At 36.3% G+C, this 13,023-nt stretch overlaps 1 protein-coding gene across 3 annotated transcripts in view; it reads left to right on the top strand.

Annotated features, from left to right (window-relative positions):
• Positions 1-13,023, top strand: part of FSTL5 (follistatin like 5) — a 282,795-nt gene that overhangs the window by 238,229 nt on the left and 31,543 nt on the right. For 2 of the 3 annotated variants that reach the window (XM_051619523.1, XM_051619525.1), the window contains 3 exons: positions 1,205-1,231; positions 5,249-5,367; positions 9,131-9,280. In XM_051619523.1, coding sequence (XP_051475483.1) covers positions 1,205-1,231; positions 5,249-5,367; positions 9,131-9,280 — 296 coding nt within the window. The remainder of the gene's footprint in view (positions 1-1,204; positions 1,232-5,248; positions 5,368-9,130; positions 9,281-13,023) is intronic. The other variant, XM_051619524.1, reaches the window with a different exon arrangement.

Genomic DNA, 13,023 nt, shown 5'->3' with positions numbered 1-13,023 from the left:
CTGGTGTTAGCGATTTCATCTCCAAGAAGTTTCATTCAGAGCAGCTGGCTGTCTGGAGGACACATACTCAGCCAGTGCAGTCAGGACTTAATTCAAAGCTAATCTCTTCTGAAAGAAACAACCTAAAATCAAAAAAGCAAGTACACGGGTAAATGATTGAGAAATAATTTTGAAACATGTTAACTCCATTTTGACATTAGCTGCAGTTCAACAGAAATTCTACCTCCTGAGGTAAAAGTTTTCTACTCAGCCTAAATAAATGAAATGATGGCACACTCCATTAATCTTGGTCTTTGGCAGTTTATTAGATCCTAGTGGTTCAAATATTAAACGAAAGGCAAGGATGGTATTTGAAAATAATGCACACATAATAGTTCAGAGAATTAAGCTGGTTTAAAGATAATAAAACACAGGCTGAGCATGTTTGAAAGCTGCACCAATAGTTTTGTGTTGGGAAAGAAGAATTTTTTTACGCTAGGATTTAGTATCACTTCAACAGTACTAATGCTACTTACTACTCAAATGGCAGTCTCATTTATACACTTTAAAGCACTGAAGGTAAAAATTAATCACCACCCTCATTTTATCAAGAGATAACTAAATGACACATTTTAAACACTGTGTCTAAGGTCATATAAGGTAGCTGTGCTGAGAGAATTTGTGAGAGTTGGTTTCCATGCCATCATATACTTCCCACCTTGGTCTTCCAAAGTTAACGGCAAACATTACACAGCAGTTTAGAATATCTGGTATGCATTTTGGTTTTGCATATTTCTCTCATAACTATGTCCTGAAATAAATCTCTTCAAAGTCCAGTGCTTAAAGGAAATTACGGAAATTACATCATTTGTTATTAGTCTGTGTAATTTATGTGTATGCAGTGTCCACATGCTTTTCGGAATGGACTATGAAACACACTATTGATAAAGGCTAACACAGTTTACTTGGGGAGGAGTGTAACCAGGGAGATGAGATTTACCCTAACCCAAATAACTATGATGGCTAATCACAATTTTCTCATGTGACATAGAGATATTTATTTAATCTTATTGTTAATTCACTGTTTCCATTGATTTACCTGTAGAAGTATTTTAGTGCATCAGAAGTCAAAGCATCATAATTATTTCAGAATTGATAGATAAATTTATGGTTATTTTCTTGTTCACTTGTGTTTTCTGTTTTTTCTCTCTCTTACATGCTGCAGTTGCAAACATATTGTGGCGAGAGCAAGGTACTAATACAGATAGCTTCTTTCATATTTTCCATATTACAATGAAGTGTTCCTCTATTGTTCCTTTTGTGTGTTAGTTCTGGGTTTTGTTCATACTCTACAGTTATAGTAATTGCCTTCCCCTTGCAACATTTGAGGGATTTGATATAAAGAAAAAAACATAGTGGAAAATAATCCTTTAAGTGCTGATACTTTTGTGAACTGCTTTTTCTTTTGAGGAGAGAGAAGGAGATAAGCTGTTCAAAAATTTTAGGGATACAAGAAGAACGTTTTAAGAAGGTAGACCTTTTACTTTTGTTTGTTTGCTGACATGCTAAAGTTTCCAAACAATCAGCCTATATGCTGTTGTGATTGATTTTGTAGAAATCATTCTTATTTGACAATATTATAATCTTAAACAGTTTAATTAAAATTGAGGTATCTGTTTTTGTTTAATGACACAAAGCATTTTCTTAATAGAAAAGGTTGTGGAGAGGAATGGGAGTCTGTTGTTTGTGACCAACTGAAGAATAAATATGAATACAGACAGTTGAGGTGTTATTAACATAGAAAGCATGGAAATTTTATTTTACTGACAAAGACAGGCATTAATTTTCATACATATGAGATAATCTCATAAAGCATATTGCAGAAAAATATAATAATTGAAGTATTGTCACATGTTCTCATTTCGTTGCTCTAAGTTTCCGGTTCTTAATTTGAAGTTGCAATTTAGGAATTAATGTGTTTCAGGAATAGCAAATGTTTCAATTACTTCCATTGCAAGATATATAATACTGTAAGTGAATCAGGCTTTGCTATGAATTCATTCTGCAAATGGTATTTCTGAATGTTTCTCAAAGATTTATTTTAAATTTACTTAAAGATTCAAAAATTTTATATTGCATTTGCCTAATTACATATTAGCCTTTGACATTTCCCAGTGTGTTTACAAATACCAACTAGTTTTATTTTTAATATTTCTATTTTACCAGTTGCTTAGCTGGTATGAACAATCAGTTCCTTGATGATAGTGGAGCTCAGCTGTGATCCTCCTGCTCTAGTGGCCTCACAGAGTACAAATGACATGTTCAGCATTTCATACAATTCCACTGTTAACAATTAAACTGATGCACAGGAATATTCCAACACCAAGGTTTTCAAATACATGGTATTTTCTCACTGTTTATTGGAAAGGTGTCACTTGTGTTTTATCTGGAATAAAACTGAAAGCATAATTGACACCCACTTGATTCTTTAGAGGAAAGATACAGTAGAGATTGAGAATGTGAAGTGACAATATCTTCTATAGCAGATTTTCTTGATCTGTCCTGTGTTCCTTATTGGCCAATCCTTGTGTTTCCAACAAATATTGTTACTGGTTTCGATGCCAGAATTCAGTTACAAGAGAGCAATACCCTGAAGATGCCAAAAAGCATCACCACTAACTACTCTGGGTCATGCATACTCTGTCATTTTCTGTTACCTAAGTATTAACTGATGGGAAGGGTAGGATGAGTAACTAGTAGGACAATTAAGATTGTGAAACCATAGATAGGCTTTAATGCCTGCAGTGTGTATTTGTATGTTGGGTACACAAAGGCCTTATCACAGCTGCTTGCTTATGTGTAAAAAGAGTATATGTCAGAAAATCTGGAAAGGATTTTGCAGGTACATTAATTTGTATTGCAATAATAATATGCTATATACACATGCCCAAATATATCCACATATTAATATATATGCAAAATAACCCCAAACCACCACATTTTTTTCCAGTCACTGTTAGCCAGTTTTAAATATAGATTCAGTCTAAATGAAGCAAATATGTTTGCATTTATAATTGTTGCTTCTGGCACTGTATTGTAAATGTGCTGGCTTTTTTTGGTTTGGTGAGGGGAGGGATGCAAATTTAGGTCAGGTGTCTTTAGAGGAATAGCTTCTGTAGTTGTGAAGAAGCAGCTTGCCTAAGTGATTAGATATTTGCACGGATTAGATATTTGAACAGATATTTGTAGACACATGCTCAAAGGTCAGAATAACTTGGAAGGGGGAACACAAAGGTTCCTTACATTAACTGACTTCCCTAACTCAGTTTTAAAGTGGAAGAAAGACATTTCTTATTATGTATCCACTAATTTTGAAGAACAGTTTTGTGAACAATAGTAACCAGACATTGAAAATAAAGCCTTAAAAATTTGAGATGGGTTATATGCACGAATGTTATCTGTAAGTTGTAAAGCCTGCCTAGAGTATTGGCAACTGAGGAGGAAGTTTTAGAAGTCTGTTTATTGAATGTCTGTATAACTTGGGGCTATTAGCTGATTTACTTCCTCACATTCTGGTATTACTTATCCTGCTAATAACTGTAATGTACTTTAGTCAATGAGACCACAGAGAAGGGAAAGCCTTGTTTTGTCCCCAGCCAGCTCCACATATTTATTTATCACCAAGATACAAGATAAGCCAGTTGTTCAGCTATAGATCTCTACACTGTGTTCACTGGTAGGTGCAGCCTAACCTCAGTCAGGCTTATCTATGAATTCCAGCTATTCTTCTACAATGCAATGTAAGGCATTTTTTAAAGGAAGATCTTGACATATTATATTACACAGGCTGTATGATTTACCTGCAAAGGCATACAGAAGTATCCCATTGGCCAGACTGGGCATATTGCCCTTGGTGCACCCTTTGCTCAGTAGACCTGATTGCTAAGTTATCTTTGAACCTGACCCTGCTTCTATCCTACACCAAATGCAGCATACACAAATTCCTCTCCCACTTTTTTGTAACCAATTGATAGATTAAAATGAGGAAAACCCTGCTTGGAGACTGTACTTTCTTTTTAGGAAAACTTGACCAGAAGTGGGAAATGCTTTTGCAAGATTTCTCAAAGATAACTTGCTCTGGGCATGACCTGGCAACCTTATCCATATTACTGTCTCTTAAATGACTGTCTTGCCCATGCAATTCCTAAAGGCAACTGTGAACTTTAATGTTTGTGTGTGCATACATATGTCTATACACAAACACACACTTCTCTGCCTCCTTTAATGTTATCATCTTATATTATGAAGTGTTCTCTATCAACGTAGGTTTTCCTTCAGAATTTAGGATGAGCAGAATTTCAGACTGAAATTTGTTTTTCCTGGGTTTTTATTTTCATGTTTTTATACCAAATATTGTTATGTAAAGTGGAAGGTTGGGCCCTATACCCAGGGTAGATGTATATTTTTATCACTGTAGCCCACAGTTTGGCTGTCGGAAGTGGTTATAATTGTAATTTTATGAGAACTGTGATTTTCTTCCTACGATTTTACAAACAGGAACTGATCATCTATCATAGCATCCACATAGCAAAGTTGTCACATGGTAAACTAAGGAGAATGTCCTTTTTTGTGATCATGAGCATGACCACAGATATTATGAGACTTCATTCTACAGATCTGGCTCCCACCTTCTTCACAAAACATTGTGTCATGCCTCTCATTCAGCAACATTACAGAAGAAGGATTGAATAGTTCCATAAACATTTGTGGCCCTTCACACTTGAAGTTAATATCTGCCCAACAATGGCTTTCCAATAAAATAAAAAAGAGGATGTTTTCTGACTGAAGGAAATGTCAAATAAGAGTTTATAACAGAGATTCAGAACTTCTCTTTCAATGTTATACAGAAATTACTTCAATTCTTTCACCCCTCAGAAAAAGAAAAGAATACATGGAGAATTTATATTACTTGAATTTCAATGTAGGTGATTTCACAAGTTCACATTCATTATTGCAGCTGCCAAGATACATATTTCTAGATGTGTATTCATAAAGACACCATCTTGCTAATGGAGAAAACTGGGAAATTAATTCTGAATAACGTAACAGTTTAATTTTAGTTTTATAACAAAAGATCCCATAGTATTAGCACTATACACATTAACAAATTGATCTACCAAAAATAACATGAGGTTTTTGGTTCAAGACAAGGATTTTCTTTTTTGTCATTATTATATTTTATACATTTCAATGTGTTTTTGTTCCTAAGGTCTGGGAATTGGGAACATGTTTTATGTTTTTTATGAAGATGGCATCAAAGTAATACAACCAGTGGAATGTGAATTTCAGAGACATATTAAGCCTAGTGAAAAACTCCTCGGTTTTCAGGCAAGTTATTTTTTAAAAATTCATTTCTAGTGTTTTGTCAATTATAGTGTTTTTTAAATAAGAATTTTTTATTGTTAGTTTAGTGTTTTCTACTTGATAAATTCAGCCATGTCTTCTTAATTAATAAGTAGCTTATAATGGTGGACTCAAAATTTCTTGTATTTTCCTTGCTCAAATTCAAACTTTCAATCTGTTTTTTAGACTGAATATTCCCTTTCTACTTTTCAAACCCTTTATTTTCTTTGGCTTCTTTTCTCTTTTCCCACTCCTTTCCATTAACAGCTCTCTACTCTTTATTTCTGGCTTGTTTGTTGTTGCTTTTTTCTCCTCTCCACCTTAAGTGTATCTCTGTGAATATGGGATTTGTTCTCTTTCTATTTAGTATACAATCTAATGTTATTATTTTTAATGGTTTATTTTTCTCCACTGGATGTTTGTCTATATTATACTGTCAGTTATTATGAGGCAAATCCCTGTCCTGATACACACTCTTACAGCTCCTCTGAAGTTAGTAGAGATGATTGATGGCTTTGACTGCAACTTACAATTCATATAAGTAGTTTCAATAACTTTATTGTTAACAGATTTATAGCTGATTTCACCAAATTCTGTGCATTTATGTAGTAGTTTCCATTTGCAGAACACATAAAAACCAGTAGTGTATTCTCCACTTCCATTTATTCTTTGTTTTTCCTTTACTGCTAATCAAATTGCTAGCTGAGATGATGCATGTTCTCACAGGAACGTTTGGTACTAGTCACTACATTAAGACTTGTTCCTTATGATCTATCACCTTTCAAAAATAATAACTTTTTCTCATTATTTGGGCTTGAATGAGTGACCTTGAAATATATAACCCATGAGCTGTACACTTCAACTTTTTTTCCTAATACCTAAAGCACACTTAAATAACAGCAGAACTGTCTCAGTGGAATTTGCCTCTTCAGTTATTATTGATGTCAAAGGCTGCTCTACTCAGCAGCAAGATTTATTTTAGTGTGAATAATTATGCTTTGAACAGCTAATCATACCTTGATTTGTGCTGCTTAAGTGAAATTAGGTTGACACAGCCAAAAATAAGCCAAAGAGCTTTTTTATGGCTGTTCAGTTCAAAAGCTGATTATTTAAGAAGCCTGTTAGAATTTTATTGGTCTAAAGTGCAGCCTAGATTTTAAGTGTATTTTTATTGAAATGTGGTAATAATCAGGATGGATAAGACAAACTAATTTCCTTTTGGTAGCTTTAAAACCTAAAATAGCATAATAATTATATTCTTTCCCCCGAAGAAGGTGGGGCACGGGTGGGGGCAGGAAGAGACACCAGGGAAGTAGGCTACTCGATGACTACCATTTTAAAGTAGGTGGACTTGTCCATCTTCAGATACCAGTTCTGGGCCCCTTGGTTCAAGAAGGACAGGGAACTGCTTGAAAGAGTCCAGTGCAGAGCCACAAAGATGATGAAAGGAGTGGAACATCTCTCTTATCGAGGGGAAGGCTGAGGGAGTTGTGTCTTTTTAGCTTGGAGAAGAGGATACTGAGGGGCGACCTCATCAATGTTTACAAATATGTTAAGGGCAAGTGTCTGGAGGATGGAGCCAGGCTTTTTTCAGTGATGTCTAGTGATAGGACAAGGGGCAGTACATACAAACTGGAACACAGGAGGTTCCACATAAACATCAGAAAAAACTTCTTTACTGTGAGAGTGACAGAGCACTGGAACAGGCTGCCCAGAGAGGTTGTGGAGTCTCCTTCACTGGAGACATTCAGAACCCACCTGGACACCTTCCTGTGTGATGTGCTCTAGGTGATCCTGCTCTGGCAGGGAGTTGGACTAGATGATCTTTTGAGGTTCCTTCCAACCCCTAAGATTCTGTGATTCTGTGATCTTTGGTTTGTGGGTAGGTGTGATAAGTATATATTCAGAAATTAAGCTTTATACATGTCATTTTGCCCATGAAATTCAACAATATTTCTAGTTATTTCCCTGAACACTGTGGAAACACCTTCCATCACATGTGGTGGTTAAGAAATTCTTATGCCAAGAATAGAAATCAGAATTATTTGGAAAATGCATCCTTAATCATTTTATCCTTAATGATGCCCTCTGTGTCAAAGACCAGCTGTAGTGCATGGAGCTCTCCCTGGGGAAGGCTGAGGAGCCAACAGAGAGCTTATGGGTTAAAATTAAGGGGAAGAAAGGCAGAGGCGGCATCACAGTGGGGGTTTGCTACAGGTCTCCTGAGCAGGAGGATAAATATAGACAGATAGGAGCAGCATCACATTCACAAACTGTGGTCCTCATGGGAGACTTCAACCACCCTGACATCTGTTGGAAGAACAATTCTGCAAAACACAAACAATCCAGGAGGTTCCTACAGTGCAAGGAAGATAACTTCCTTTTCCAAGTAATCGAGGAACCAACAAGGAGAGGTGCTGTGCTGGATCTTGTCCTCACTATTGAGGAAGGGCTGGTGAGGGATGTTAAGCTCAAGGGCAACCTAGCTTGTAGTGACCATGAAATGGTAGAGTTCAAGATCCTTAGGGCAGCAAGGAGGGCTCACAGCAAGCTTACTACCCTTGACTTCAGGAGGGCAGATTTCAGCCTCTTCAGGGATCTGCTCAAGAGAGTGTCTTGTGATAACATCCTGGAGAGTAGAGGGGCCCATGAAAGCTGGCTGATATTCAATGATCACCTCCTCCAGGCCCAAGAGCATTGCATCCCAACTAAGAGAAAGGCAGGTAGAAACTCCAGGAGGCCAACATGGGTAAGCAAGCAGCTCCTAGAAAATCTCAAACTTAAGAAGGAAGCACACAGGGGGTGGAAACTAGGGCAGGTATCCTGGGAGGATTACAGAGAGGTTGTCTGAGCAGTTAGGGATTAGGTTAGGAGAGCCAAATCCCTGCTAGAATTAAATCTTGCCAGGGATGTTAAGAACAGTAAGAAAAGCTTCTTTAGGTATGCTGGGGAGAAAAGGACAATCAAGGAGAATGTAGGCCCTCTTCTGAAGGAAACGGGCAAGATAGCAACACAGGATATTGAGAAGGCTGAGGTCCTCAGTGACTTCTTTACATCACTCTTCTTTAGCAAGTGCTCCAGCCTCAGCACAAAGGCCACAGAAGGTGAAAGCAGGGACTGGGAGAGTGAACTACCCACCGCCGTAGGTGTAGAGCAGGTTCATGACCATCTAAAGAACCTGAAAGTGCATGAATCTATGGGACCTGATGGGATTCATCCACGGATGCTGAGTGAGATGGCAGAAGGAGCCAAAGTTCTTAACCTTTGAAGCAACATATCAGTATTCCATGTGACCAGAAACACTGCTTTGCCCCTATGCCATGTGACAACTTGCACCACATCTCCTTCTCGTCCTCTCCGTTTATACATTATCATCTTCCCAGTTTAGGATTTGACTGCCCTACTGCTGTGTTCTCGGATGCATGTCTGAGGTCCCCTGGCTCTTGCTTACTTTATTTCCACACATATTATTGTTCCAAATGAGTTTCTAACTAACTGCCTGAATGCCTAGAAAACATCCAGAAAAGCTGATGTATGGTTTACACTAAAGTGCTTGTGGGTTGTGTAATGCTTACAACACGCCGTTTGGATTAGTCTGGATCCTAATGTTGCCTGTCCTTTTTTCTTCTCTAAATTCTCTGCGTTTTTATTTTACAGTTTAAAAGAAGAAAAAGAGTATCATTTTTCTTTCTGTTGTGTTGTTGACTGTTTTGATTCTTACATTTTGCTGGCTTCTGTTGAATTATAGGATGAAGTTTGTCCTAAAGCAGATGGAGATTCAGTTCAGCGGTGTGTATGGGCAACTGCTGTTAATGTAAAAGACAAGTTCATTTATGTAACTCAGCCCTCACTTGACAGAGTTCTTATTGTTGATGTACAGTCTCAGAAAGTTGTACAGGTATTTATTATTTATTTATTATTTATTATTTTTCAGTTAATATCCAATTTGAACATAAAAAATTAATGTACATTACAGATCATACAAAATCTTGACATGTACTTTAAAAGCTTCTTTTTCTGAAATATTTTTTTTTCCTGGCAAAGAGCTCTGAAGCTAGTTAATAGCTTGTTAACAAGCCTGCTCTCATTCTCAGAAGAAAGGGCACTTGTATGTGAAGTTGTTAAAGAGGTTTTGACACCACACAGGGTGTTCTAATTCAAATGTCAGTCATAGAAACATGCCTAACATCTACAGCATGACTTGTAGTAGCGCATTCTTAGGAAACAGATGTTCTTTAGCTACATAAAACATGGGGATTTTAATTAGAAAACTAATCTAAATTGTTAATAAAATATTTAAACAGAACTTCTCTTCATGCCTTTTTCACTGGTAAATGAAGGAAAATCTTTAATGTGTAGTTTATATATTTTACTAGGATCCAGAGCAACTGTACTGCAGCCTTGCAGTACTTAAAAGGGGCTTATAAGAAGGATAGGGATGGATTTTTTGGTAAGGCCTGTAGTGATTGGACAAGGCGTGATGGCTTTAAAGTAAGAGAGGGTAGATTTAGACTAGCTGTTAGGAAGAAATTTTTTATAATAATGGTGGTGAAATGCTGAAACATGTTGCCCACAGAAGTGGTAGATGCCCACATCCCTGGAAATGTTCAAGGCCAGGTTAGATGGGGCTCTGAGAAACCTGATGTAGTAGAAGATGTCCCTGCTCACTGCAGGGGCGTTGGTCTAGAAGACCTTTAAAGGTCCCTCCCTTCCAGTCCTAACCATGTTTCAATTTTAAAATTACATTACCTTGGTAAATAATTTTAATATATTTGCATTCTTGAAACATCTGCATTTTCTGTCTTCTGAATACTGTGTCAGCTAGCTCAATGGACATAGCTTCCTTAAAATTCCTGATAAAATGTTTTATTAAAAAGTTAATAATTTTTTTGTTATTTTACTTTTTTTAATTAAATTGAACTTTGCATATCAAAGTAGAGATTAACTGAGTGGATAAAGAATTTTTGCTTTTTGAAAAAAAGACATTTTTACAGCCAATACAATATATTTCTTCAGGATTAAAAAACTTGCTGCAATTCACAGATTTGAAAGACCATGATATCTAGCAGTGGTTTCCTGGGTCTCTGGCTGATGTTCATGTATCATCTTGCTTTCCTACAGTTTGTGGATGGAATACAAATTTAAGTGCATTTATTAGCAGCTAGATGTCAGTGGCAAGAGCATATTATGCCTTTTGAGCTCACTGAAAAGCATTAGAGAAGCTGGAGTTTCTTTTAAACTCAGGATTTATGGAATAATTTGCTTTCAGTTACATAGTTTTTATTTTACAAAATACTTTACCATTAACTGAGTGTTTAGAGATACTTATCACTATGATGTATACTAATTAAAAAATAAAATTCAATAAATTAGCCACTAATTGAAAGTACATCCTCTGCCCTAGAAATATGTAAATCAACTATCCAGTTTTTGGATGGAGTTAGATAGGTTGCTGATCTATCACATAAATTTTCTAGATTCTGTAATTAGCTGAAAAAACAGGATGACTAGGTGTTATACAAATCTTTGTGCACTAAGTCTGTGCTCCTTAGCTAATATATTGAGCTAAAACCAAATACTCTACAAGCTTTCATGCTAGACATGAAAAAAAAAGCTCTTCCACTTTCAAAGAAATTATTAGTGACAGAATAGCTTTGCTTTTCAATTACTTTAATAATATCCAGATAGTGAATATAGGGAAGTATGGAATGAGATTTATCCCATCTGTGGAAACCCTTTGCAGTAGGAGTGAAAGTCTCAGATTTCACAGAATCACACAGAATTACCAAGGCTGGAAAAGACCATCAAGTCCAGCTTATGACCAACACCACCACATCTGCTAGACCATGGCACCAAGTGCCACATCCAGTCTTTCCCTGAACACATCCAGGGATGATACCTCCACCACTTCCCTGGGAAGTCCATTCCAATGTCTAATCACCCTCTCCTTGAGGAAGTACTTTCTAATATCCAACCTAAACCTCCCCTGGAGCAGCTTGAGGCCATGCCCTCTTGTCTTGCTGCTAGTTGCCTGGAAAAAGAGCCCAGCCCCCACCTGGCTACAACCTCCCTTCAGGTAGTTGAAGAGAGTGATAAGGTTCTAAAATGTTTAGATGTTAATAATAAATTATCTTTTAGTGTCTATACTCAATACAGACTCTTGGTAAGACAATATGTCTAAGGGGTAAGAGATTAATCAGATAAATAAATTAAACCAAATGTGTTACTGTAACTTTTGGGCACCTGAGCAGAATTTCTGCAATTTGTTATTGACCTGAAAATAATTTCCTGGGATACAATTAGGCAAATACATGGAAAAAGTATTATGGGGCTTCCTCTGTGTCCAGCTTAACCATGTTAGTATTAAAAAAAAACCCAAACAAAGAAACAGAAAAATTTTAAAAAAAAAAAAAAAGGCAAGGAAAAAGTACAAACAAATCATGACAGCACAAGACCTGTGCAATTTTTTACACTTAGTATAAAGTTATAAAAAATAAAACCCCTCTTGGTTCACAGGTGACTTTTAGAATTGAAGGAAGGCTACTTTGGAATCTAGTGACAAGTCAAGAAATAACTTTGTTGTGTATTTCTTGTAACAAATACAGCCCTCTCTTCCTTATTTTTTAATAATAAGAATTTATTTTTTGTTTTGTTTCTTGCAAGCAACAGGAATTTTTCTAAATGCTAAATGTTCTTATAAGCATGGACAAACACATACAAACAGGAAGCTAAAAAGGGAGTTTAATTTCTCAGGCAGATCAGTCTATTTTCATTGTTCACAGTACTGCCTAGTACAGAAAAAAAAATTTAATTGATTTTTGGTAACTAGATACTAAGCTGCTCATAAATGAGAGCATTTTGCTTACTAGATTGACTTTTCTCTAAATGTCATATTAATATAGAGGATATTATTTACATTTTAAGTATTTCTAGTCTGTCAAAAGAAAGCTACATATCTGCTCAAGTTTTCAAAAATACATACTCTGGTAGGACCAAATGTGGAGAATACTTCATATTTTGAACATGAGCAGCATTCTAACAAAAATTTTATAAAGGTGCAAAAAACTTACAGCTAAAAGCATATTTGAAAGGGCTTTTTGTTGTGTATGTGTGCTCCAACGGAAATTTGCCACACCTGAACAGATTAGCTATAGAGCAGCCCAAGTATTATATTAGACAACTTATCTTCTAGCCCAGAGCAAAAAAAATGTTATCAAACATGAATGACCTTTTTCAAGGGGTATCTTTTTGTTTGTAAATGAACCAGTGAGCAACCTGGCTTTATTGTCTGTTTTCAAAAGGAAAAACAAATTCTGCTTTGATGAAAGTGTGGCTTACAACACCTCAGGAGCACAGTTTAAGTATCATCACCAGTCTGAGCCAGCCATTAGTGCATTATCTTGAGGATCTACATGATTAGTTTAAATTAGGTTCACTTAATTAGGCAGCTGGTACTCTTCTTGACAAACTGATAAACCAGCTGTGCTTTACAGTTCCATAATGGTGAGACTAAAAAACAATTTCCAATAATTTTTTCTGCTTTAATGATTGAAATAGAAAAGTAACCCCCACAGTTGTTTACCTCATGCAGAATGTCTCTTAATCAAATATGTTGTCCTCCCAGTTCGTATCTCTGAAATC

This window comes from Apus apus, chromosome 4, assembly GCF_020740795.1.
Source record: "Apus apus isolate bApuApu2 chromosome 4, bApuApu2.pri.cur, whole genome shotgun sequence".
In the NCBI taxonomy this organism is placed as follows: domain Eukaryota; kingdom Metazoa; phylum Chordata; class Aves; order Apodiformes; family Apodidae; genus Apus; species Apus apus.
This window is presented reverse-complemented; position numbering and strand designations above follow the sequence as displayed.